The sequence below is a fragment of the Elephas maximus genome, chromosome 1 (genome assembly GCF_024166365.1).
Source record: "Elephas maximus indicus isolate mEleMax1 chromosome 1, mEleMax1 primary haplotype, whole genome shotgun sequence".
NCBI classification, from domain to species: Eukaryota; Metazoa; Chordata; class Mammalia; order Proboscidea; family Elephantidae; genus Elephas; species Elephas maximus.
In genome coordinates, this window is record NC_064819.1 from 172,883,864 (window position 1) to 172,909,123 (window position 25,260).

Here is a 25,260-nt window from a genome sequence, read left to right on the forward strand (position 1 = left end):
GCAGTTCTCCCCAAACTGATGTGTACATTCAATTCCTATCAAAATCCTAGCAGGCTTCTTTGTTATTGTTGCAGAAATTGACAAACTGACTCTAAAATTTGGATGGAAACGCAAAGGACTCAGAGTAGCCAAAACAATTTAGAAAAAGAACTACAAGTACAAATAGGGAAATCTAAATAAGATTGACATATTGTATCCTGTTGCGACATTGTAAGGAGTGCTGGTGGTACAGTGGTTAAGAGCTTGGCTGCTAACCAAAAGGTTGGCGGTTAGAATCCACCAGCTGTTCTGCGGGAGAAAGATGTGGCAGTCTGCTTCCGTAAAGATTACAGCCTTGGGAACCCTATGGATGCAGTTCTATTCTGCCCTACAGCTTTGCTATGAGTTGGAATTGACTCAATGGCAGTGGGGTTTTGTGTGTGTGTGTGTGTGTGTGTAATATTGTACTATATTTTTGCAAGATCTTACCATTGGGGGTAACTGGGTAAAGGGTACCTGGGATCTCTTTGTATTATTTCTTAAAACTGCATGTGAATTCATGATTTTCTCAAAATAAGAAAAAAAATTTTGGGGGGGGGGAAATTTAGTAGTCTGTATTATTTCTTAAATTAAAAGTTTAATTAAAGAAAAAATCTAACAAGAAATGAGAAGAGTCTGCACCATACAAAAACTTTAAACTCTACTCAAAGACATAAGACATATACATTGAAAGACATTCTGGTTTGGGATAGTAATTTTCTTTTTGTGTGTGTGCTATCATTATTTATTACAAATTTACTGTTTAAATGCAGGAACATGTAATACCACAAGGGTTGGAGACTAAAATTGGGCCCCAAACGGGCTCAAGAACAATTTTATTTTTTTTCTTTCCATTTTTTAATTTTATTATTGTACTTTAGATGAAGGTTTACAGAACTAGCTTCTCATTAAACAATTAGTATACATATTTTTCTGTGACTTTGGTTTCCAAGCCCATGACATGTCAACACTCTCCCTTCTCAGCCTTGGGTACCCTATTACCAGCTTTCCTATCCCTTATTGCTTTCTAGTCATTGCACCTTGGCTGGTGCGCCCCTGTAGTATCTTTTTGTTTTATGGGCCTGTCTAATCTTTGGCTTAAGGGTGAACCTCAGGAGTGACTTCATTACTGAGCTAAAAGGGTGTCTCGGGGCCATACTCTCAGGGTTTCTCCAGTCTCTGTCAGGCCAGTAAGTCTGGTCATTTTTTGTGAGTTAGAATTTTGTTCTATATTTTTCTCCAGCTCTGTCTGGGACCCGCTATTGTGATCCCTGTAAGCTTTCAGTGGTGGTAGCTGGGCACCAACAAGCTGTACTGGACTCAGTCTGATGGAGGCTGTGGTAGTTGTGGTCCATTAGTCCTTTGGAGTAATCTTTCCCTTGTATCTTTAGTTTTCTTCATTCTCCCTTGCTCCCGAACGGGTGAGACCAGTGGAGTATCTTAGGTGGCTGCTCATAGGCTTTTAAGACCCCAGATGCTACTCACCACAGTAGAATGTACATTTTCTTTATAAACTATGCTATGCCAGTTGAGCTAGATATTCCCCGAGACTATAGTTCCCACAGCCCTCAGCCCAGTAATTTGGTCCTTCAAGGAGTTTGGATGTGTCTACAGAGCTTCCATGACCTTGCCTTGGACAAGCTGTGCTGGGTTCCACAGTATTGTGTATTGTCTTACTCTCCACCAAAGTTACCACTTAGCTATTGCCTATTTAGTGTTTTTCCATTCCCACCCCTCCTTTTTGTGTGTAAATATTTTCATGAGTTTTTATAGTAGTGGTCACATACAATATAAAAATAAAAATTTTGGTGAAAAAAAGAATTAAGTTGAAGAACTTACATTTCCTAATTTTAAAACTTAACATGTAGCTATAGTAATTAAGACAGTATAATACTAGCATGAGGATAGACATAGAAATCAATGGAACGGAATTGAGATTCTAGGAACAAATCCTTATGTTTATTGTCAATTGATTTTTCACAAAGTTGCCAAGACAATTCAAAAGGGGAAAGAATAATCTTTTCAACAAATGGCTCTGGACAACTGGATATCCACATGCACGAAAGATGAATTTAGCCCAGCAGTTTTCAGTGGGGCAGTTTTCTCCCTTGAGAAGTCACTAAGCAATGTCTGGAAACAGTGTTGGTTGTCACAACTCGGGGTGGAGTGCTACTGGCATCTGGTAGGTGGAGGCTAGGGATGCATGTAAACCTCTTACAATGCACAGGACAGACCTCCACAACAAAGAATGATCCAGCCCAACATGTCAATATTGCTAAGGATGAGAAACACTGACTCAGCGCTTTACCTCACACCATATACAAAAATTAACTCAAAATGGACTATACACCTAAGTGTAAGAGCTAATTATAAAACTTTTAGAATAAACACTGGAGAATATTTTTGTGGCCTCAGATTAGGCAAAAATTTTCTAGACATGACACCAAAATCATGATCAATAGAAGGAAAAAAAAAAAAAAAACCTGATAAACTAGACTTTTTGAAAATTAAAGACTTTTGCATTTCAAAAGGCACCATTAAGAAAACGAAGACAAGCCATAGACTGGGAGCAAATATCAGCACATCGTATATCTAATAAGGGACTTAAACCTACAATATATAAAGAACTCTTATAGCTCTATAAGAAAAAAAATCAAATGAAACCCGTTGCCGTTGAGTCGATTCTGGCTCGTAGTGACCCTGTAGGACAGAGTAGAACTGCCCCATACAGTTTCCAAGGAGCGCCTGGTGGATTCGAACTGCCAACCTTTTGCTTAGCAGCTGTAGCACTTAACCACTACACCACTAGGGTTTCCCAATAAGAAGATGATAACCCCAATTAGGAAATAAGCAAAATATTTGAAAAGATATATCACCAAAGACAAATGACTAATACATGAGAAGATACTCAACATCATTGGTCATTAAAAAAAAAAAAAATTTTTTTTTTTTTAGGGATATGCAAATAATAGCTATAACGAGATACCACCTCACCCCCACTAGAATGGATATGGTAAAAAAGAAAGAGAATTTCAAGGTATTATAGATTGAATTATGTCCCTCGAAAATATGTGTTGTAAATCTTAACCCCTATACCTGTGGTTGTAATGCCATTTGGGAATGGGTTTTGTTATGTTAATGAGGCAGTATTAGTGTAGGTATGTTTTAAATGCCCTGGTGGTGCAGTGGTCAAGCACTTGGCTGTTGACTGAAAGATAAGCGGTTCGAACCCACCAGCTGTGCCGAGAAGAAAGATGTAGCAACCTACTTATGTAAAGATTACAGCCTTGGAAACCCTTATGGGGAGGTTCTACTCTGTCCTTTAGGGTTGTTATGAATCAGAATCAATTTGACAGCAACAGTTTTTTGTATGTTTTAAATCAATCTCTTTTGAGATATAAAAGAGCCGATTAAGCAAGCAAGCACAAATTGAGGGGAGGATATACAACACATAATTGCCACAAAACATAGGCATAGAAGTGGAAAAGAGACAATGACCTTCCCCCAGAGTAGACAGATAGAGACAGAGAGAAAGCCTTCCCCTACAGCTAGTGGCCTGAATCAGACTTCCAACCTCCTAAATTCTAAGAAAATACATTTTGGTTTGTTACAGCTACCCACTTGTGGTATTTCTGTTATAGCAGCACTATATAACTAAGACACAAAGGTTGGCAAAGATGTAAAGAAACTGGATGCCCTGTACATTGCTGGTGGAAATGTAAAATGATATAGCTACTCGGAAAACAGTTTTGCAATTTCTAAAAAGTTAAATATAAATTTACCATACGGCCGAGCAATTTTAGTCCCAGAGATCTACCCAAGACAAATGAAAACATATTTCATTCACGAAAGCAAAGACTTGTATGTGAATGTTCATAACAGATAAAAAGTGGAACAATCCAAATGTCAATCAACTAGTGAATGGATAAACAAAATGCTGTATATCCAAATAATGAAATACCACTTAGCAATAAAAAGGAACAAAATAATGACACATGTGGGCACATGGATAAACCTAAAATACATTATGAAAACTGATAGAACTCAGGGACAAAAGACTACATATTGTATAATTCCATTTATACAAAATGCCCAGAAAAGTCACATCTAGAGAGACAAAGAGTAGATCAGTGGTTGCCTAAAACTAAGGGTGCAAGTAGGAATTGACTGCAAATGCAATCCTTTTGTTGTAAAAATTGTGTTGATGCTTGCACAACATTGTAAATTTATTAAAAATCATTGAACTGTACACTTAAATGAATTTAAATGGACAACATTTTCTCTACAGCAAAGATGAGAAGGAAAAGGGGGACAGGGAAACTAGATTACTGGAGATGGAACAACTAGAAAAAAAAAAAGAGAATGTTGACACATTATAAAAAATGTAACCAATATCACTGAACGATTGATAGAAACTGCTAAATGGGAACCGGATTTGCTAGGTTTCACCAAAAACAATAAAATGTTGTTTAAAAAATTGATTTCTTTCCCCCAAAATATGTTATAAATCCTAACATCTATGTCTATGGTTATAATCCCATTTGGGAATGGGTTGTCTTTGTCATGCTAATGAGGCAAAATCAGTGTAGGGTTCATCCTGTGGCAATCTCTTGAGATATAAAAGAGATTAAACAAGGAAGTAATAGAGATGGGGGAAGAGATGCCAAGTCACATGAAGGTTGCCCTGGAGCAGAAGCTCAGAAGAGACTAAGACCTTCCCCCAGGGCCAACAGAGAAAGACTTCCCCTAGAGCCCATAGCTGGCACCCTGAATTTGGACTTCTGGACTCCCAACCTGTGAGAAAGTAAATTTTTTTTTGTTAAAGCCACCCATTGTAGTACTCCTGTTATAGCAGCACTAGATAACTAAGACAAAAAGAAATAAATTTTATGGCATGTAAAGTATACTTCAATAAAGTTGTTTAAAAAATAATGCAATTAAAGCAATTATAATCTTAAAAAAAAAAAAAAAAGAAGGTAGGCAGGCAGGAAAGAAAAGCATGCTGTAGAATGCATAAACGGGCAGTAATGAGGAAATCGGTAAAAAGCCAGTTGCTGTAAAGTTGATTCCAACTCATGGTGACCCTATGTGTGTTAGAGTAGAATTACACTCCCTAGGGTTTCCAATGACTGATTTTTTTTTTTTTAAGTAGATTGCCAGGCCTTTCTTCTGGGGCACCTCTGGCTGGACTCTAACTGCCAACCTTTCAGCAGCCAAGTGCGTTAATGGTTTGCACTGCCCAGGGATTTCTAACAGTTAGGTAAACCAAAAAAAAAAACCAAACCTGCTGCCGTTGGGTTGATTCCAACCCATAGCAACCCTGGAGGACAGAGTAGTACCGCCCCATAGGGTTCCCAAGGAGCGGCTGATGGATTTGAACTGCCGACCTTTTGGTTAGCAGCCTTATCACTTACTGCGCCACCAAGGCTCTAGCAATTAGGAAGCTTATAATAAATTGGTCATATTCTATACAAGTTGAATTTAAGTTACTGAGCAATTCATGACAGAGTAGCAAACAGGGAGCCTCATTAAAATGCCTAGAAAGTGAGAAGGTAATGCAAACAGTAAAGTTACAGTTAATTTAGAAGGAAACATTGCAAATGCAGCTTCTTTGAGGAGGATGATGTTTTCTTAGCTCATTTGAAGGTTTAAAAAAAAGACCAAAATAAAACAAGATAATAGTAACAAAGCATGATAGGCTCATCATGTTACAGCATGAAAGATCTGAGTCAGATAAAGATTATTTTGTTTCTCTTAGAACAAACGCTAAATGTTTCCTTTTCCCAAGTCTTTGAAGAAGCCAGGATGACTTCTCATCTTTTACAAAAGGGTTTCCTGTAGTCTTGGCTGAAAGCAGAAGATATGCCAGTTGACTCTGAATTTCAGCGGGCAGGAAGAAGTCATCGTATTGAAGCGTGGCTAGCTAGAACTTACAGTGAAGCAAGAGGAAAATATGCAGAAATGTGATTTCATCTTAAGCATCATCTTGCAGAAATGAGGAATTACCAAAGCTGTATCAACTGAGAAGATGAGTAACTCAAGTTGATGAATTTGAAGGGAATTTGTTCCACAGTTTTAACCTGCTGCATAGGACAATCTGTAGGGGGACTAGTCTTCCAAGTCAAAATCTAAGTGGCAGGTAGGGGTTGACTTATAAAGTATTTACCATACACTCATTTACCCCAGAGAAACAAACCCAGAATAGAAATCCAAATACCTTGTTTAGAATTTTAGCTACCCATTAATAATGCCACGAAGGCTGCAGCACTATGGGAAAATGTTTATGATGTGTTACGTGAAAACAGCAGGACCCAAAGTTGAATTTATACTATAAATGCAACTATGCAAAAAAGATATCCATGGGAGAAAAGGCTGGAAGAAATACAAATGAAACGCTAATAACAATTATGTTAGGGTATGAGACTGCAAATGATTAGTTCTTTTCCATTTTCCAAAATTTCTGTAAATGTGTTAAAAAGTAAAGCCATGCTGCTCTAACAGTGGAGGCAGTGGAGAGCCCATGTACCTGTTTGCTCACAGGTCGAACAGTGATGGTGCCAGAAGTGGGCAGATCAAGTTGAGAGTAAATGGTTGTAGCTTTCCCATGAAGATGCAGTCAAAAGAAAAAGAATGAAAGCCCCAGAAACCTTCCTCCATCAATAGAGGCCTACACCCTAGCACTTCAGGGCACGGAGGGCAGGTGGGAAGAGTGGAAGGGAGGGGCAGATCCCACTATCAGTTTTGTCCTCTGACTCTCCTGGGTACTACCTTTTGTTAACCACCTTTAGAAATCAGAACACATTCTGAAAGAGTAAAACAGGTAATTTGAGAAAGAATTAGGAATGAAACTAGGAGAAGGAGGAAAGAAAAAAAAAAAGGAAATGATTATCTTGTTAACTTGCATTGTGTTTTTACAAGAAGGTACTAACAACTTTATTATTAATAAAACACTACTGACAGTAATGAATCACTATAAGGACATCGTGTTTAGTAAGGCAGAGGATCAGCAAAAATAAGGGAAAACTTCCATGAGACGGACTGACATGGTGGCTTCAACAATGGGCTCGAGCATACGAAAGGCTGTGAGATGGCCCAGGACCAGGCAATGCTTCCTTTTGTTACACATAAGGTTGCCATGAGACGGAGGCGACTCAACAGCAACTAACAACCAATAACAACAGCAGTAATGGAAACTATTAATAATAATGAGATGTGTCCTTAATAGGGTCACTATGAGTCGGAATCGACTCGACGGCACCGGTTTTTTTTTGGTTTATCACTTTTTAAAAAATGATAATTGTGTCCTCTCAATTATTTAATTATACGCAAAGGATTACAAAACCTGACCCAACCCAACCTAATCTGTCACTGACCTCTGGTGCTTTAGGGAGATGTGGCAAACCTTCTCTTAAGAGGCAGTCTTCACAGCTTTAAAGGCAGATGCTAGAGCTTCTATTGGTCAGAAAGGCAATCATCACAATGGGGTTTCAAGGTGGGAAAACAAAAGAAGAGGCAGGAAAGGATCTTCCTGCAACTAAGAACTCCAGGAAGGAGTTTGAAAAGAGTTTTCTGAAAAGCAAGGTCTTTCTTGTCAGTACGAGCATTGATTAGCTAGAGTCTTGGGGGAAAAAGTACCCTTTAGCTGCAGTTTTGTCGATTAAATGTCGTTCCCCCAATCCCCCTCACCCAAAGAGATCTTTAGTACAGCTAGCTACTTAGCAAGTTTTGAAAGGAGATTATCATGGATTACCGAGATTACTGTGTGGTCACGGGAGTTCAACGTGTTATACATGCTGGGCCCAAATAAATGTCTACATCTTTTTTTGGAGCATTTTGCACTAATGTATATGTTTTTAACCCTAAATTTGTAGGTGTTGCCCACATCCTGGGCCACAGAAATGACACCATCAGAGATAATACAAAGTCTCAAACATTGGCGCGTAAGACCCTGGACCAAGTAAACAATGTCATTGATAATTTATTTTTAGATACGAATGGATAGCCACATTATAAAAGAAAACGTGAAAAAAAATTGTATAATCATCAAGTAAAACAACAAAGCTAAAGCATTTAATCATAGTCATAACCCTTACCGTCATTCAAAGTAACTAACCATGAGTGGTCAATAGCTCACTAACTCTAATGCACATTTTTTTTTTTTTTTGCCAGAAAACAGTTTTTTTAAGTTGGAGAACTTAAAAGAAGGGGACTTGGTAGGGCAGGAAACTGCTCTGTAGTTTCTGGAGAAATAGAATTTGAATTTTTAGGAAGGAATGTCTCTAGGAGTGGGAGTAAACAAGCCACATCAGACCCAGGGGGAGCAGTCAGAGAACAGGGAAGGATGAGAAGGGAGGCCGCCAGGAGCTGAGGAGGAAGCTGCGGTTAGCAAGCAGAAACACTGCAGAGGAACAGAGGGTGCTGAGTGCAGGCATGCGGCGTGCAACAAGACATCATCCGTGAACCTTATGTTGTCTCAGTGGCGTATGCAGTGAAAGGCCCAATACATTTGTTGAACAAGTACCTTTGAGGCCTACAGTGCTGGCGCTGGTCTAGACGGCAGGGACCTGGTAGCGAATGACCAATTGCAGGGGTTAAGGAGTTAACAGGCTTTGTTGGCAAAGCTGAGAAGAAAACAATGGAGGCGGAAGGATAAACAGGGCGGAGGGAAGACTTTTAATTAAAGTACAGGGAGAACTGAGCACATTCATAGCCAACTGAGGGAACACTGAAGATTCAAGAATAGGGTCACAAAGGAGATAGGAGACAACAGGCTTGCGAACTTCGGCAGTGGGTAAAGAATCTTATTCTTTGGAAGGAGAAGCAAAGGAGGAGAGAAAGAGGTATGATCTGAAAAGACCTTCAGGTGTGAGGTGTGAGGGCAAGCCTCAGGACAGAGGTCCCTGGTCTTCTCTGCCAGTTTCTGCATCTGTAAGTTGGGAAACAGTACTTAGCCCAGAGTGTCTGATACCTGGAAGCCCTCACTAGTGGAGCCTTTATTACACTTAACAAAGAAACTGACAGTGAGGAGAGTGCAGACAGGATGGGGGCCTGAAGTGAGGTTTGGAGGAGTCAGTTCAGAAGTTGGGGGCCGGGCAGGGTAGAGAAGAGTAGGACAAAAGCTAATGAATTCTTTGCCTTAGCAAGAAACAAAGGCGGGGGGGGGGGGGGGGATATTAGAGGAGGAATAGGGGAAGAGGAGACATTCTAGGGCCACTAACTCTACCTATTCATCACCTTTACTGGCTGTACCCAGGCAGCAGGCTGAGAGGTGTGATTAAGGAGTATCTCCCTGCCCCGAATTTCTCCTCAGAGATTGTCTGAAACTGTAAGGACTTAATTTGAACTAATAAATAAATAAATATCCCTGAGAAGGGGATGTGAGGAGAGGCTATCAGTATTTTATACTTTAGCCAATGCTAGGTTTTATGAAACTGGCCAAGATGCTGAGGATGTGAAACTCTGTTCACTATGACCTGAGGAGACAGGCAAGGCACCCAGGGCATTCTGTCCACCCATCAGTGAGGACAGGTTACTGCTCCTGGGACCCCAGGAGTCAGGGAGTCAGCATGGCAAAGTACAGGAGATGGAATAAAGGCAGCTGGGAAGACAGTGACAAAAGCAACATAGGAAAGGTCCCAAAGAGAGCAGAAAGGTGGGTGTCGAAACAGAGGAGTGTCGGATTTCATGTCAAATAAAGGAGAGCTGGGAATAGTTTCCGTCATTGAGGCAGTTTAACAGGAAGTTTGCCATTAAACTTTCTGCATTCCTTCAGGGCCTCTCTTTGGGTTTCACCTTCCCTCCTTCCTGAATCCAGCATGGCGTATTTGTTATTCATCTACCAGCTGCAGTCCAGTCAACTATGACTCAGGGCAACCGCATGTGTGTCAGAGTAGAATAGGGGCTGATTTTTCGGAAGTAGATCACCAGGCCTTTCTTCCGAGGTACCTCTGGGTCGACTCAAACAGCCAACCTTTCAGTTAGTAGCTGAGCACGTTCACCATTTGCACCACTCAGGAACTTCATTTTTGTTATTTGGCCAGTCAGAAATGGCCAGTTCTTGGAAAGTACAACAAAGCTGGAAGAGACTTCATACATTATCCAATTTAACCTCATTTTACAGATGAGGAAACTGATTCAGAGGGTCAAGGTCACAGAGAAAACCAGCTATTAAACTGAATTAGAAGAGCCCTGGGATCTTGTCCCACACCCTGCAGTACAGAACCATGTGCTTGATAAAACCTATGCACACTGAAGTTCCTGCCCATCCAAAGAAGACAAAGCATTACTCTTCCTTTGTGGAAGTTAAGGATTAAAACCTAGTCTGATTTAAAGCATCTTAACCACCGTTACTAATTAAGCCAATCTCAGTGAGAAAAGAAAGACATTTAAAACAGAAGAATGGAGTGTTCTCTTAAGCTAAATCTATACACCTTCAAATTGTAGTAGCATAAACTGTACAATTACAATATTTCAGGCACACTTAAAAATATTTCACAATACAGTACTTTAACCTCTGTAGCTTTACAGTTTCTATTCACTGCAGGCCACATGCTGGGCTCTGATAAAATGCTTTTGTAACTCTTGTGGGGAAGGATTTCGCTAAAATAACTTCAGTGTTTGAGTGAACGAGGTAATAAAATCTGTTTGCTGTGTTCGCTGTCTCCAGATAGGGCTGTAATTACACCACATAAGGAAGAAAGGTAGCTAAGTCTCAATCTAGATCATTTATGTAAACTCAGCCTTCTTGTCAACGGTGTCCTCACACTGTATGCGTGCAAACCGCAAAAATCATCTCCTGTGAACCACACAGAGACAGCGTCTGATTGCAGGGCTATGCCATTGCTTATATTCTTTCTGTAACTGGATGACTGTGGTTCAAGACCAAAACTTGGCATTCTCAGGTTAAAAGAAAAATCTCACCAAAGAATTCCCCAGTTCAGTAATTACAAGCTGAAACTTGTAAAAATTAAACTTATTCTCTAAACCAAAGTATTAACAAAATAATATATTTCATTGGAAAAGTGCAACTTGTTCAGTTAAAAAAAAAAGTTAGGTTCTTTGAAATGGTGCTTGAAAAATATTTGGTCTTTAAGAAAGAAAAACAGGCAATTCCTGATATAACCAAGTTAACATTTGATAACGCTTTAATCTCCTACTTAAAATATTTGGCATTTTTTCCCAGCAACTTCTCAAAAACAAAAAAAATCTTATAAAAACTATAAAACACAAACTATATGCACACTGGATCTATAAATAGCACAGAGACATAACTGCAAGAAGACAAAGTATATTTTTTCTTAATTCACTGAACTGTCCTTCATTATGACAAACTGGTCACTGGCTTTTGATTTGACAGTCCTCTCTAGCTGGTATTGATGGTGTTCCTCTTGACACCTGCAGCTTCCAGCTCGCTCTGTCCTCTCTAGAAGGAAAACCACAGGCCACCGCCCTGGCGCCATCCTTGCTCAGTCCAATCAATAAGGACTTATTTCCTGTCCATTTGCTGAGGTCACAGGAGCGAATCTCATTAATTATTTCTGCTGCTGCAGCCTCAAGTGTGCTTCTGGTGTGACAAGTGAAAACTGCTTGACCTTTCTTTCTTCTAATTTTGTTTGTAGCAGTTCCAAAACGAAGGCAGTATTCATTTAGGAAGGAAAAAAAAGTGTATACTGTTAAAATCATTAATACATTTGGATATTTCATCATGAAAGCTCTCCCGATCACCTCATTTCCTAGTTTTTTTTTTTTTTTTCTCCAGCAAACGAACAATACTGCCTTTTTAAGTTGGTTGTCACGAAAATCTGGTCACAGCAAACACAATGTTTTCTAAAGCAGATCTGGCCTCTGAGGGAGGAAAGCTCTCCAGGGCCTCCAGTGCTTTGTTTCCATGGCAACGGCACAGGTCAATAGCTGAAGTCACACCTTTGCCAGCTTTGATTGTTTCTCGCAACTGTTAAGAAACAAATGCACAATAAAAGTCAGTTTTTAAGGTATGCAGTAAGCACCACAATTAAATTGGGGAGGGGAGATGGGAAAACAAAGAAGGTAGGAAATAGTATAGATTCATTGCTTCTGCCATGTTATTTTGAGGTAAAGAGGACATCATTCCCAAAAGATCTTGAGGCACCAGCATTCCCTGAGGCTGCTGGATGCCTGGGCTTCAGAGCAGCACAATAGGCTCCAATCAGCCTAATTACACCTCCTCCCCAACTCCCACCCCTCGGTATCTTGAAATGTGCTACTGTTCGGCAACAGGAGTAATGGGGGTGGGGTGGGGGGGGTGGGATTTGCATCTCTGGCATTTTGAATTCAGCAGTCTGATATTTTTATGTGAAGAAGGCTTCACTAACATCTCAGCTAATCACTTTTTTTTTTTTAAAACACCGTCTGTTGACACAATAGTCCATAAGAAAATTTCAGAAAGACCCATATATTAGATCTGAAGGCTCTGTTTTAAAAACTAAAAGAGTTTACTAGGAAGAGTGAACTAAAACACCCTCTGTAAAGAATAAAGTAAACTCTCAACAGCAGAGGTGATTTCCAATCCTGCTCTTAAATGATGGGAAAATACCAATAAAATGGTTATACTTTCAAGTTGAAAAGTAATAATGATTTGGTCTGTCTGCTTTCCCTCACTCCTGTTTTGTTTTCTATTTCTTAGCGAACGCCTCAAATGTTTGCCTAATTCCCTAAGAAAAACCTGGGAGAAAATATGTGGTCAGGCATCACGGCAGTGTGAGTGTTGCCTGACCACCCACAACTGAACTTTCTGCTCCAGTGGTTGGGTGGAGTACCATGTGACAAGTTATAATTCATGAGTTGGGAAATGATACATGTCACTTCTGGGCATTTAACTGCCTGTGCAAGACCTTTCAGAGCTTTTCCCCTGGCATGTCAACCAGCCATGTTGGAGGAGCTCCTCAGCTTGGCTCCCTGAGTGACCACAATGAGCACAATGAGTGCTTCTCGGACCTGCGGCGGACATGCGGTGTAGACAAGAAATAAATCTTTTTTGTTTGAAGCCATTGAGATTGTGGGGTTGTCCTTAACCATCTTGACTGGAACAGTCACTAAGTTCTAGACATTCTATTTCCTTTATAGCTTTTGAAATTTATCCTCTACTCTCATTCCCACTGCCACTATATTAGTTTCTGCTGTCTTCATCCCTTCTCTGGATTATTTTTTGTAATCACTTCCTAGAGAGTCTTCCCACCACCAATTGTGTCCGTGAATGCCATCCACTACGCTGCCAGGGAAATACAAAAGATGAAAATACAATCTTGCTTTAAAACCTGCACTGCCTTCCAATAGCCTTAAAAAAACATCCAAGGTCCTTCATGAGGCACAGAAGTCCCTCCCCAATCTAGCTCTTGTCCAGTCTCATTTTTCCTCCCTTTCACTCTTTCATTATGTATTTAGGGAAATACAGTTCTCAGGGGTTACCTACCATCTTCCCTGGGGCTGTCCTACCCTCAGCTGGACAAGCTCTCCAAATTCCCTGGCTAGCACTCAGCTAGGAAGACTGGCCCCTAAGAGCTAGGTGCCCCTCTTCCTCTGGTCTCTCAGAGGACCTTGTGCATATCTGGAGTACTGCATTACTACATAGTGCTGTATTTAAATTCTCCATTTACTTTACATTTACTATCTCCTCATAAAACTTTAAGCTACTGTATAATGCATGAAACATGAATGAATAAAATAATTTTGTTTATTCCACTAATTATAAAGCCAAGAAAACAGAGGTTCAGAGAAGTTCAATGACTCACCCAAGATCATAGATGAACAGAGGCAAAGCTGAGATCAGAAGCTAGGTGTTCTAATGCTCAGTCCAGAGGCACTTAATACTGTATGTTCTTAGCACTTCACAGGTATTTCCACACTGCATATTAGCTTTGGAGGCCATTTCAGCCTAGGGTTCTCTGGTCTCTTGGTAATCAGTGAATGCATGAAGGCACTAATAGTGATAGGTATCAGAGGCAGCCAGGTTCAAATTCCCATTCTACCATTACAATCCCATTCTACCTCTATATCCTAGGGAAACCATTTAACTGCTTTGAGTTCTAAATGGGGATAATATCAGTTCCTTGTAGGACTGTTGGGGGTGGGGAGGGAGGTACTAAATGAGAAAGCACAGAGTGTTTGAAGGTGTTTAAAACACAATAGACGTCAGAATGAGTTCTCCTACCTCAAGCCCTTAGCCATTGTCAAGAAAGCTATTCCATCTACCAAGATCAGGTCTATTTTGGCTAGACAGACAACAACCCTGAAAGGTAGCTGGACCTGGACCAGATCAGTCTTAAAGATTAAATAGACAGAAAACATACTTCCCCTGTTTTCATTATCTTTAATCTCTCCAAATCTGAATCCTCTCATCTTAGACTTCTAGGCTGGAACTTGCAGGCATGTAGGCATCTGAATGACTGGATTAGATAGACAATTTACAAGTATTAACTGATACCTACTATGTGTAAAGACTAGAATGATCCTCCTCTGCTTTATGGGTCAGGAGCTAATTAAGAGTATACCGTGAAAAGCAGCAAAGTACAAATATAGGGCTAGAGATGTTTAGGAAACCCTGGTAGCACAGTGGTTAAGAGCTACGGCTGCTAACCAAAAGGTCATCAGTTCGAATCCACCAGGCGCTCCTTGGAAACTGTATGGGGCAGTTCTACTCTGTCCTATAGGGTCGCTATGAGTCGGAATCGACTCGACGGCAATGGGGTTATGGATGTTCAAAAGAATAAGAGATCATGTTTAACTGGAAGAGATTCAGGAAGCCTTACAGAGCAAGTGGGATCTAGGGCCTGTCTTGAAAACTAGATATGGAAGTGGATATGGAAATGGCTGCAGCAAGGGGATGGTAAAGACAGAACAGCTTGAGCAAAGGCACAGAGGAGACCAAAGAGTGCAGAGCATTCAGGGAATGAAAACAGATTGGTGTGACACAGCTTGCAGGGGCATGTGTTTGGGAACCAAGAAGGTTTCTGAAAACTAGACTAAGAAATTTGAACTGTACATTTTTTTTTTTTATTATAAAGTATAGAAAAGTTGAAAGGTTAGCAAAGAAGCACTGGAAACATTATGCTGAGTGAAATAAGTCAGAAACAAAAAGGACAAATACTGTGTGACCTCACTTATATGAAGTATGTAGAATAGGCAAATGTGTGGAGACAAAAGGTTATTAGTGGTTACCAGTGGTAGGGGGAAGGAGAGAATGGGGAATTACTGCTTGAGGGGTACTGAGTTTCTTTTTGGGCTGATGAAGAACTTTGGAAATGGATAGTGATGACAGTTGTACAACATGGTGAATATAATTAATGTCACTCAACTGTATACTTGAAAATGGTTAAAACGGCAATTTTTTTGTTATACATGTATTGTACCACAAAAACAAAAACCAAGAGGAGTGAGCAAACCATAGCCCCTGGGCCAAATCCAGTCCACTTGTTTTTATATAAATAAAGCTTTGTTGGAACACAACCACAGCCATTTGTTTAAGTACTGTCTTTGGTTGCTTCTGTGCTGTAACAACAGAGCTGAACAACTGCAACACAGTGTAGCCTGCAAAACCTAAAATATGTACTCTTTGTCTTTACAGAAAAAGTTGCAGACTCCTGGATAATAAATGCTTATATATCTTCTTATCTAGATTTCAACAACCGTTAATATTTTGCCAGTTTTTGTTCTATCTAGGTTTTTTTTTTGGTTGTTGTTGTTTTATGAGCCACTTGAAAGTAAACTGCAGGTAGTAGTATGCCGGGAAATCACCTCTCTAGGGGAAAAAGCCTTACTTGTAGCATTTGCAGATTTCTGTGGTGTAAACACTCCCACCATGGCCTATTTCAAGCTACCAATTGTTGTGGGGTCACAATTTTCCAGAATACTTCACAGTAGGCTCCAGGCTGCCAGGACCTGGCACACCACTGGCTGTGGGGTGCTTCACCCTTGTTTTGGCATGCATCTCCTAAGGTAAGGACATGTTCCTACATAACCACAATACTACTATTTTAGCTGGAAAAGTTAACAATACTTCTCTAATATTTTTCCTATATCAGGTCCATGTGTAAGTTTCCCTAGCTGGTTCCCAAATGTCTTTTTGAGCTATTTTTTTTTCAAATTGTGATCAGCCCTGGCTTACACATTGCATTTGTTTGTTATGACACTTTAATCTTTCTTTCAACATCTTTTTGTCATTTTGAAAAGGCCAGGCTAGCTATGCTATAGAATATTCTACTTTCTGCATTTCTCTGATTATTTTGTTTAACTTGTTTCTCTATAAACTTTATTCAGTCAGGCTTAGCTGAATATCTAATGGTAGCTTATATGATATTTAGTCCCTGGGTGGCACAAATGGTTAAATGTTTGGCTGCTAACTGAAAGGTTGGAGGTGTGAGTCTACCCAGAGACACCCAGAAGAAAGGCCTGGTGATCTACTTTTGAAAACTTAGCCATTGAAAACTCTAGGGAGCACAGTTCTACTCTGATACAGGTAAGGTTGCCATGAGTCAGAACTGACTCAACAGCAACTTTTTTTTTTTTTAATAATTTTTATTGTGCTTTAAGTGAAAGTTTACAAATCAAGTCAGTCTCTCGCATATAAGCTTATATACACCTTACTCCATACTCCCACTTACTCTCCCCCTAATGAGTCAGCCCGCTCCCTCCTTCCCGTCTCTCCTTTCGTGACAATTTTGCCAGTTTCTAACCCTCTCTACCCTCCTATCTCCCCTCCAGACAGGAGATGCCAACACAGTCTCAAGTGAACAGCAACTAATTTTTGATTTATATGGTATTTAACCCTATGTCATGTTGTTCTCAGGTGCTGTCCAGTCGGTTCGGACTCACAGTGACCCCATGTACTACAGAATGAAACACTGCCCGGTCCTGTGACATCCTCACAATCATTGCTATGTTTGAGTCCATCATTATAGCCACTGTGTCAAATTCACTTTGTTGAGGGTCTTCCTCTTTTTTGCTGACCGTCCACTTTATCAGACATGATGTCATTCTCCAGGGACTGGTCCCTCCTGATAACATGTCTGCAGTACGTGAGACAAAGTCTTGCTTCTAAGGAGCATTCTGGCTATGCTTCTTCCAAGACAGATCTGTTCATTCTTCTGGCAGCCCACAGTATATTCAATACTCTTCGCCAGCACTATAATTCAAAGGCATCAAATTCTTCATCGGTCTTCCTTATTTATTGTCCAGCTTTTGCATGTATGTGAGGTGAATGAAAATACAATGGCTTGGGTCAAGCACAACTTAGTCCTCAAAGTGTTATCTTTAAAGAAGTCTTTCGCAGCAGCTTTGCCCTATGCAGTATGTCGTCTGATGTCTTGACTGCTGCTTCCATGGGCATTGATTGTGGATCCAAGTAAAATGAAATCCTTGACAGCTTCAATATTTTTTCTGTTTATCATGATGCTGCCTTTGGTCCAGCAATGAACATTTCTGATCTTTCTTGATCTTCTTGTTTGACATACAGCCTTTTACATTTTTAAGCCCCTTATTTTTGTCATTTTTCCCTCCCTCCACCTACTCCTACCATCATTAATATATTCTGGGTTTTGGCCTTCCTGACAAGGTTGTTTGTCTCTGAATATTTTTAGATCAGAAACAGCATTTTAAAAGCATGGGTGACACATGCACTGGCGATAATACAGATTTAAGGGTGGAAGCCCAAAATAATTTTTACAGCTTGGTACTCCTCTGTCAACACCTTCAAATCAGGGATGTCTTATATTTCCACAGTGGTACCTTGTACACAACAGGAGTTCAAACAGGGCTCAGCAGTGGAGGTGATTATATGTTTCTCCTCTAATCATTTACTCCTGGGTCTTTTAAAATCTGAGCCCTGAGCAAGCTTCTTTGGTAGCCACTTGTTTTGGTCTCTTTCATAATTAATTATGACTATTGTCAGAATTGTGAGGATTTTTTTTAAGGATTCCACCCTTCAATCTGTACTATCACCAGTACATGTGTCACTCATGCTTTTAAAGTGCTGTTTCTGATCTAAAAATATTCAGAGAAAAACAACCTTGTCAGGAAGGCCAAAACCCAGAATACACTAACGATTGTGGGGGTGTGTAGGGGAAGGGAAAATGACAAAAATAAGGGGCTGAAAAATGTAAAAGGCTATACGTCAAACAAGAAGATTGAGAAAGTTCAAATATTTGTGGAAGACAAAGCACTATTAAGAGAAGATAAAGGGGAAACAGAACAACTAAAGAAAGTTAAAAACTGTAAAGACAAATAAATTTCATGAAGAGGAGGTTTTAGGATTAAAAACAAAAAACAAAAAAAACCCAAACCCGTTACTGTCAAGTCAATTCCGACTCACAGTGACCCTGTAGGACAGGGTAGAGCTGCTCCATACGGTTTCTAAGGAGCAGCTGGTGGATTCGAACTGCCAACCTGTTTTTTGGTGAGGTGTCAAAGCTCTTAACCACTGCGCCATCAGGGCTCCTTTAGGACGACACAACCATTCAAATGGCCCGGGGAGGCCTTGGATGCAGCTACCATCCTGAGATTCTGCTTTCCTCTGGGTTCTGCTGTCTTTTCCTTTCCGAGACCACCCACTCTCCCATTCTGGAGATAATGTTGTCCTTTAGGACACATAACTGTATAGAACTCCACCACCCTTCTTCCCTGCCCACAGCTTTCTTGTTCATTGTGTCTGATGTTCCTGTCAGGCTTTCATCTTCTGGCCCTTTGCCTCTAGATCTTCCTTCTCATTCTGTAAACCTAGCTACAAGTCTAGAGCACCTTTACAGAGGCATCCACCCACCTCTGTCCTGCTCTTCATAAATGCCCATCTCAGCTACTAAAGGACAGCAAAACATCTCATAGATGGGAGAGGGGCTGGAGACTGCAAACTGACTGGTATCTTTAAACAGAGAACAAAAGAAAAAAAAAAAATGAAGACAAAGGTGTGTTCTGGAGCACAGACTAGTGAATTTATTGTCGATTTGTGGCAAAAATCCAGAAAGGGTTGTTAAACAGTTTGTGAGTTCTAGGAAGAAAAAGCAGTAGTGATTGTGGCCCCAGCACAGGTGGCTCATAAAGAGCAAGTCATGACAAAGTACCTCATTTTTCTAGTGATAACGGCCACTTGTCTGTTAGCTTCAGAAATGCCAGAGAGAGTACGTATTCTGATTTTTGGTAATTTTGTCCTTCATGGATAAGGTAGAGAAATGTGTACTGTATTATAGTATAGATTCAAACAAGTAAAACAACTATTCCTAGAAAATGTTAGGTAGTGGATTTGTATTGAGATTTCAACTAAAAATAAGAAAGCTTTCAAATGACTTGAATTTATTCTGTTGTCTAAATTCTAATTAACAGCATTTATTCTTTTTTTTGACAAGTTGTAAGCTCATCAGTGACTGGATGACTACACGTCACAGAAAGTATGAATGAAACTATTTTTAGCTGATGTGGGAAGTGGAACAGGCTGCCTCCAAGGTCCCAACCAACTCCAAGATTCTAGCTGTCAGGGCTTCAGTTGATAGGCCTTGACAAGTTCTAAGTGACAAAACTTGGAAAAAAAGAAAAGCTACAATAAAACCTTTCTCTACTACAATAAACTGAAATGTATTGCAGACAACATAAAATGCATTCATTTTTATTTAGAAATCATTTGTTAAAAGAGTCTAGAGGAAGAAAAAATCCACTGATTTTAATTAGACATCTGCAAAACATGGAAGGAGAGAGAAATAAGAGGATTTTTAGTCACATAAATTTATATGCAAAAACACAATAGGAATTGTAGTGCTTCCCAATATTAAATTACAACAATAACAGCAGCAACAACAACAAAAAAGACAATCCTGTATACAGTACTTATGTGTGCCTGGTACTCTTCTAAGTGCTTTCCATCTCTCTCTCTTCAGTCCTCAGAGTAGTCCTATGAGGTAGGTACTATTATTATTCTCATTTTACAGATGAATAAACTTGGGCACAGAGTAAGTCACCCAAGGTCACATAGAAGGTATGAGCCCAGTCAAGGTTCCTGCTCTTAACAAATATGCTGTCTTTATTTTCACTCCTAAATAAACTGAAAGCATGGCAATTTCAGTTGAGACAAGAACATGTATGTCAACAATGTCTTTTGTATCCTTATGCACAAGGGCAAATGATTTTTAATACACAGCACAGATTAAAAAAATGCATCAAGCCAAATATTTTTAGATATAACCATACTTATAGTTGTTAGAACCTTGAAGCCATCGTTAGATTAATTACAGGATTCTGTTACAAGGTGGAAACCCTGGTGGTGTAGTGGTTAAGAGCTATGGGTGCTAACCAAAAGGTCGGCAGTTCAAATCCACCAGGTGCTCCTTGGAAACTCTATGGGGCAGTTCTACTCTGTCCTATGGGGTTGCTATGAGTTGGAATCGACTCAATGGCAGCAGAGTGTTTTTTTATTACAAGGTACCTGTTCCCCAGGTGGCACAGTGGTTAAGAGTTCAAACCATCGACCTTCTGGTTAATAGCCAAGCCCTTAACCATTATGCCACCAAACCTCCTTAGATAATCAGTGAGTTCACAATGACAAATATAATTTGGCCCATGCCTTAATCTTTTTACTGTTCTCTAATAAAATACCAGAGTAATTTTTTTCCTACAAAATAGCCTGTAAATTTTTAAAAGTATATATTGGTATTGAGTATTAATCTCACTTTTATACTGAACTTCTAACAAGTTCTATTTATCTTTCGAGAAAGTAACATCATTCTGTATAAGTGTATGTGAGCATATGATGTTTGTTATACCGCTCTTCTTTTCACTTGAGGAGTCCTGGGAACCTGGTGGAAGCCATGGAGGTGGGAGGTAAGAAGAGAAACTTGGAAGGGATGGCACGTTGCTGTTCCCAGACGTGGTGGCCTTTCAGGCACCTTGAAGCAGAGTTTCCAAGACAAAGCCACACAGGAACATTTTTGTCACTTACAGTGAGAAACAACCTTAAGTGTTCTCTTCCAATAAGAAACTACTGATTAATTCATTTCTGTGGTGCTTCATAACATGAGAAATAATAGCAGGGAGACATGCTGTAGTGGGGAAATGCTGGGCCTGGACGTGTGTAAAATCTGAAAGATAATATTTGTACCTCATGGAATTATTATGAAGGACAAATAAGATAATGGATGTGAAATTGTTTTGATATCAGTAAAATGCTATACAAATGCAAGGTCTGAAGAGGAAGGGAGCATGGGGACCATTGCAAAACTTATGTACATTTATATAATGTGCCTGGCTTTAATTATAACCATTCGTATACTATTTTACACAGATTCAGGAAGGTGTTGTAACTATTTTAAATCTGATTATTAGTGACTTGGAAACATCCGTGTTTTTGATTTACAAAAATGTTCCTGTGTGGCTTTGTCTTGGAAACTCTGCTTCAAGGTGCCTGAAAGGCCACAGCGTCTGGGAACAGCAACGTGCCATCCCTTCCAAGTTTCTCTTCTTACCTCCCACCTCCATGGCTTCCACCAGGTTCCCAGGACTCCTCAAGTGAAAAGGAGAGCGGTATAACAAGCGTCTCGTGCTCACATACACTTATACAGAATGATGTTACTTTCTCAAATCATACTGACCATTTAAAATCTATTCTCCTTAAAAGACCCTATGGTATGTGGCTTACTACTGGGAGTGAGATTTCAGAACTTCCTTCAAGGCTCAATCTCTCAGCTAAGTACATTTATGACTCCATACTGCGGTCTACCTGAAGAGTTAAATATAATCCAACAACTAATTTCATATAAATTATCATTTCTGATCATATATATATATAACAGAAATCTATATATACACATACATATGTATGGCTGCCATCAGGAATTGTAGTGCTTCCCAATATTAAAATTGCAACAATAATAGCAGCAGCAACAACAAAGACAATCCTGTATACAGTACTTATGTGTGCCTGGCACTCTGCTAAGTGCTTTCCACATCTCTCTCTTCAGTCCTCACAGCAGTCCTGTAGGTACTATTATTAGTCTCGTTTTACAGATGAATAAACTTGGGCACAGAGTAAGTCACCCAAGGTCACAAAGAAGATAGCCCAATCAAGATTCTTGCTCTTAACAAATAGGTCAACTGGCATAACAAAGTTTATTAAGAAAATGTTCTGCACCCCACTTTGGTGAGTGGCTTCTGGGGTCTTAAAAGCTTGCGAGCAGCCATCTAAGATGCAACAATTGGTCCCAACCCATGTGCAGCAAAGGAGAATGAAGAGCACTAAAGACACAAGAAAAACATTAGTCCAAGAGACAAAAGGTCCACATGAACCAAAGACTCCATCAGCCTGAGACCAGAATGACTAGATGGTACCCAGCTACTGTCAGTGACTGCCCTGACAGGGGACACAACAGAGAGTTCTTGACAGAAAAGTATGGAGCAGAACTCAAATTCATGTAAAAAGACCAGACTTAATGGTCTGACTGAGACTGGAGGAACCTCTGAATCCATGGCTCCTGGATGCTTTGTGAACCCAGAACTAAAACCATTCCCGAAGCCCACTCTTCAGATAAAGTTTAGATTGGATAAAAAAAATACTCGTGAAGAGTGTCCTTAGTTCAAGCAGATACACGAGACCAAATGGGCGGCTCCTGTCTGCAGGCAGGATGAGAAAGCAGGAGGAGACAAGAACCAATTGAATGGACACGGGAAACCTGTAGGGATTACAACTAATGTCACATTATAGGGATTGCAGCTAATGTCACATAACAATATGTGTATAAATTTTTGTATGAGAAATTAACTTGAGCTGTAAACTTTCATCTAAAGCACAAAAAAATAAAAAACAAAAAACCTTTCATCAACATTGATAGGTTGGGCATTTGAGGCTAGCAATATGGAATTATATTAACATTAAGATTAATTTCATAGGAAAAGCAATCATTGCTTCTTGGTTATCATGTCTTCCAAATGAAAATTTGATGATTTATAAATAATCATAGATTTACATATATTTTGATTCAAAGTCAATTTTTATTTTAGTATCATATTCCAAAGAAGAGCTTAATTCTACACATTGAAATTCAAAAAGTGAAACTAGGACCATGAAGCTTTTTAACAAGCTCTGTAATAGAAATTCAGCAAGCAAAGAAGTATCACAGGCTGTAGGCTACAGCAATGAACCAGACTTGCCTGTAGCCTTTTTGAGAGTGAATTAATAAATAGTAAGCTCTGTAATCTCATGACAAATACTATGCTGGTTATTTAATTAAAAAAGAACACTGTGGGATGACACTCATATCACGTAAGTATGAAACAGTCCTGGGGGTTGTTTGAGGAATACATAAACTATATAAGAGTAAGTTTGGGTTTCTATTATTTTGTTCAAGTCTATGTCTTACTATAAATTTCTTATATCCTCATCATATACGAATTTTCATCTGCTTTAGCATTTGGATGCTGATATCTGGAGTCCACTTGTCTCAAAACTACCACTACCGCCATTATCCATATGGCTATAGATTCCTAACATCATAGCTTATATCCTGATACAAGATGAACTTAAAATGTATTTATGTCTTCTGCCACTAAAAAGTACCTCAAGTAACAGAAAAATTATATCTACTGACAATAATGACAATGAAATAAATGTTTATCTCCAGCTAAGAATGTTAATACCACATCTAAAATTATAAATTTAAAATTGCCAACATCTTTTTAGAGTTTAGAGTGTTTTGTAACATATTGTTACATTAAAAATCTTCAAATTCCTAATAAGAAGGATAAATGAAAATTTATGGACTACACTTAAAATTGGAATTGTTTTCTGTGAGCCCAGCATTTTTGGGGGGATCCTTTCCCATTCTTGGTTAGGTTGGCCCCAATTCTCACCAGGTGACTCATTCAGAGTAAGTACCTTGACCCTTTGGCTCTGTGACTGGATCAAGTATAGGCTTGGAACCCAAAACAGGCCAATGAAATCATCTCTGGAAATTTTTACTAGAGTTATTAGAGGAGAACCATTCTCTTTCAGCTGTGATTACTAGTACTAAACACCATGAATTTTAGAACTTCCAGTGCCTATCTTTGTCACCACATGGAAAGAATCTACCTGAGAATATAGTCTTCCCACTAGAAAGCAGAGAGAGATGGCCAGACAGAGGAAGAGAATGATATTCTTGATGGTATCTTTTGAGTACCTGAAGTTAGTAAATTCCTTTTTGTGTTTAAACTTCTGACTCTTTCTACCAAAAGCATCCTGCTAAGACAGAGCACCATTATATTTTAGAAGTTGATAAACTGTTGTCTTGAATTGAGAAATGGAGAAAATTCTAGATGCAAAACTGCTCTGTTGGCAAGAGAAGAGGCACTGGCTCCCCTTCCCATAGCTCACCCTCTGTCAAGAACTGCTGTCAGTCCATGTGACAAGGGTGTAGTCAATAACACAGACTGTAGGAGGAATATTTGCACAGCAGAGGAAATGGGACCCAGGAGTAGCCCAAGCAGGGAAAAGAGGTTTCTAGGACCTGATCTGTATCCTTCTTAGCCACATCTTCTGGGCAAGTTGTCTCATACAGGGGAAAATGCAGGACTCAGATGGATGGGGTGGAGAAGCTATTCTCTGTGTCATATAAGGATAATCTTATCTAGAGGATTAACACCATTTCCAGACGTAGGAGGTCTCTAGATTATGGTGTTAGGAAGATGTACTTGTTAACTTAGATCCTTGCCTCCCTCCAGAGAATGGTGATGACTTGCTGTTTAACTGGTTATATCTGTAAAACCTTCTTGGAAGAGTAAAGAATGTCTACCAACTTAAAAAAAAAAAAAAAGTCACAATAATTACTGCACTAGTTCAGCAAACATAAATTCTAGGGCAGTGATTTATTAGACAATCACTATTTGTGAGACCAGAACCTTGTTAGATTATACAGTGATGCGGAAGGTTTTCTGAATACTTGTAAGACCACAGCCTGCCTACATAAGTTTTTTTTTTTTTTTGGTAGTATGTCTAAAGCACTTTGACAAGCAGTATGGTGGTAAAGAGTTTACGATGTAGAGACAGCTGACCTAGAATCTTGACTCTGTGAGGTACTATGTGAACACTGTTATGTTACTTGATCTCTTCTTCAAAGAGAGAGAATTTTGTTTTTAACATACTGCATACTGAGAAAACTACTAGGCATTATTACTGTCTTTCCCACTAAAAAATAAATACAAACAATGGCATAGACCTTAAAGAGATTACAGTTCATAGAAAGAGATCATAACACAACCTTT

General features: G+C 39.5%; 2 protein-coding genes across 5 annotated transcripts in view; both read right to left on the minus strand.

Moving 5' to 3' along the window:
* Positions 1 to 25,260, minus strand: part of BEND3 (BEN domain containing 3) — an 88,379-nt gene that overhangs the window by 61,317 nt on the left and 1,802 nt on the right. The window lies entirely within an intron of this gene.
* The window catches only part of PDSS2 (decaprenyl diphosphate synthase subunit 2), a 302,828-nt gene that overhangs the window by 8,893 nt on the left and 268,675 nt on the right, over positions 1 to 25,260 (minus strand). Inside the window, exon 8 of one of the 4 annotated variants that reach the window (XM_049897905.1) lies at positions 6,978 to 11,968. The exons of 2 other annotated variants lie outside the window; for them this stretch is intronic. In XM_049897905.1, the coding sequence (XP_049753862.1) occupies positions 11,810 to 11,968 (159 nt within the window). In that variant the 3' untranslated portion in view covers positions 6,978 to 11,809. Of the gene's footprint in view, positions 1 to 6,977; positions 11,969 to 25,260 lie in introns of those variants that run through there. One more of the 4 variants, XM_049897979.1, reaches the window with a different exon arrangement.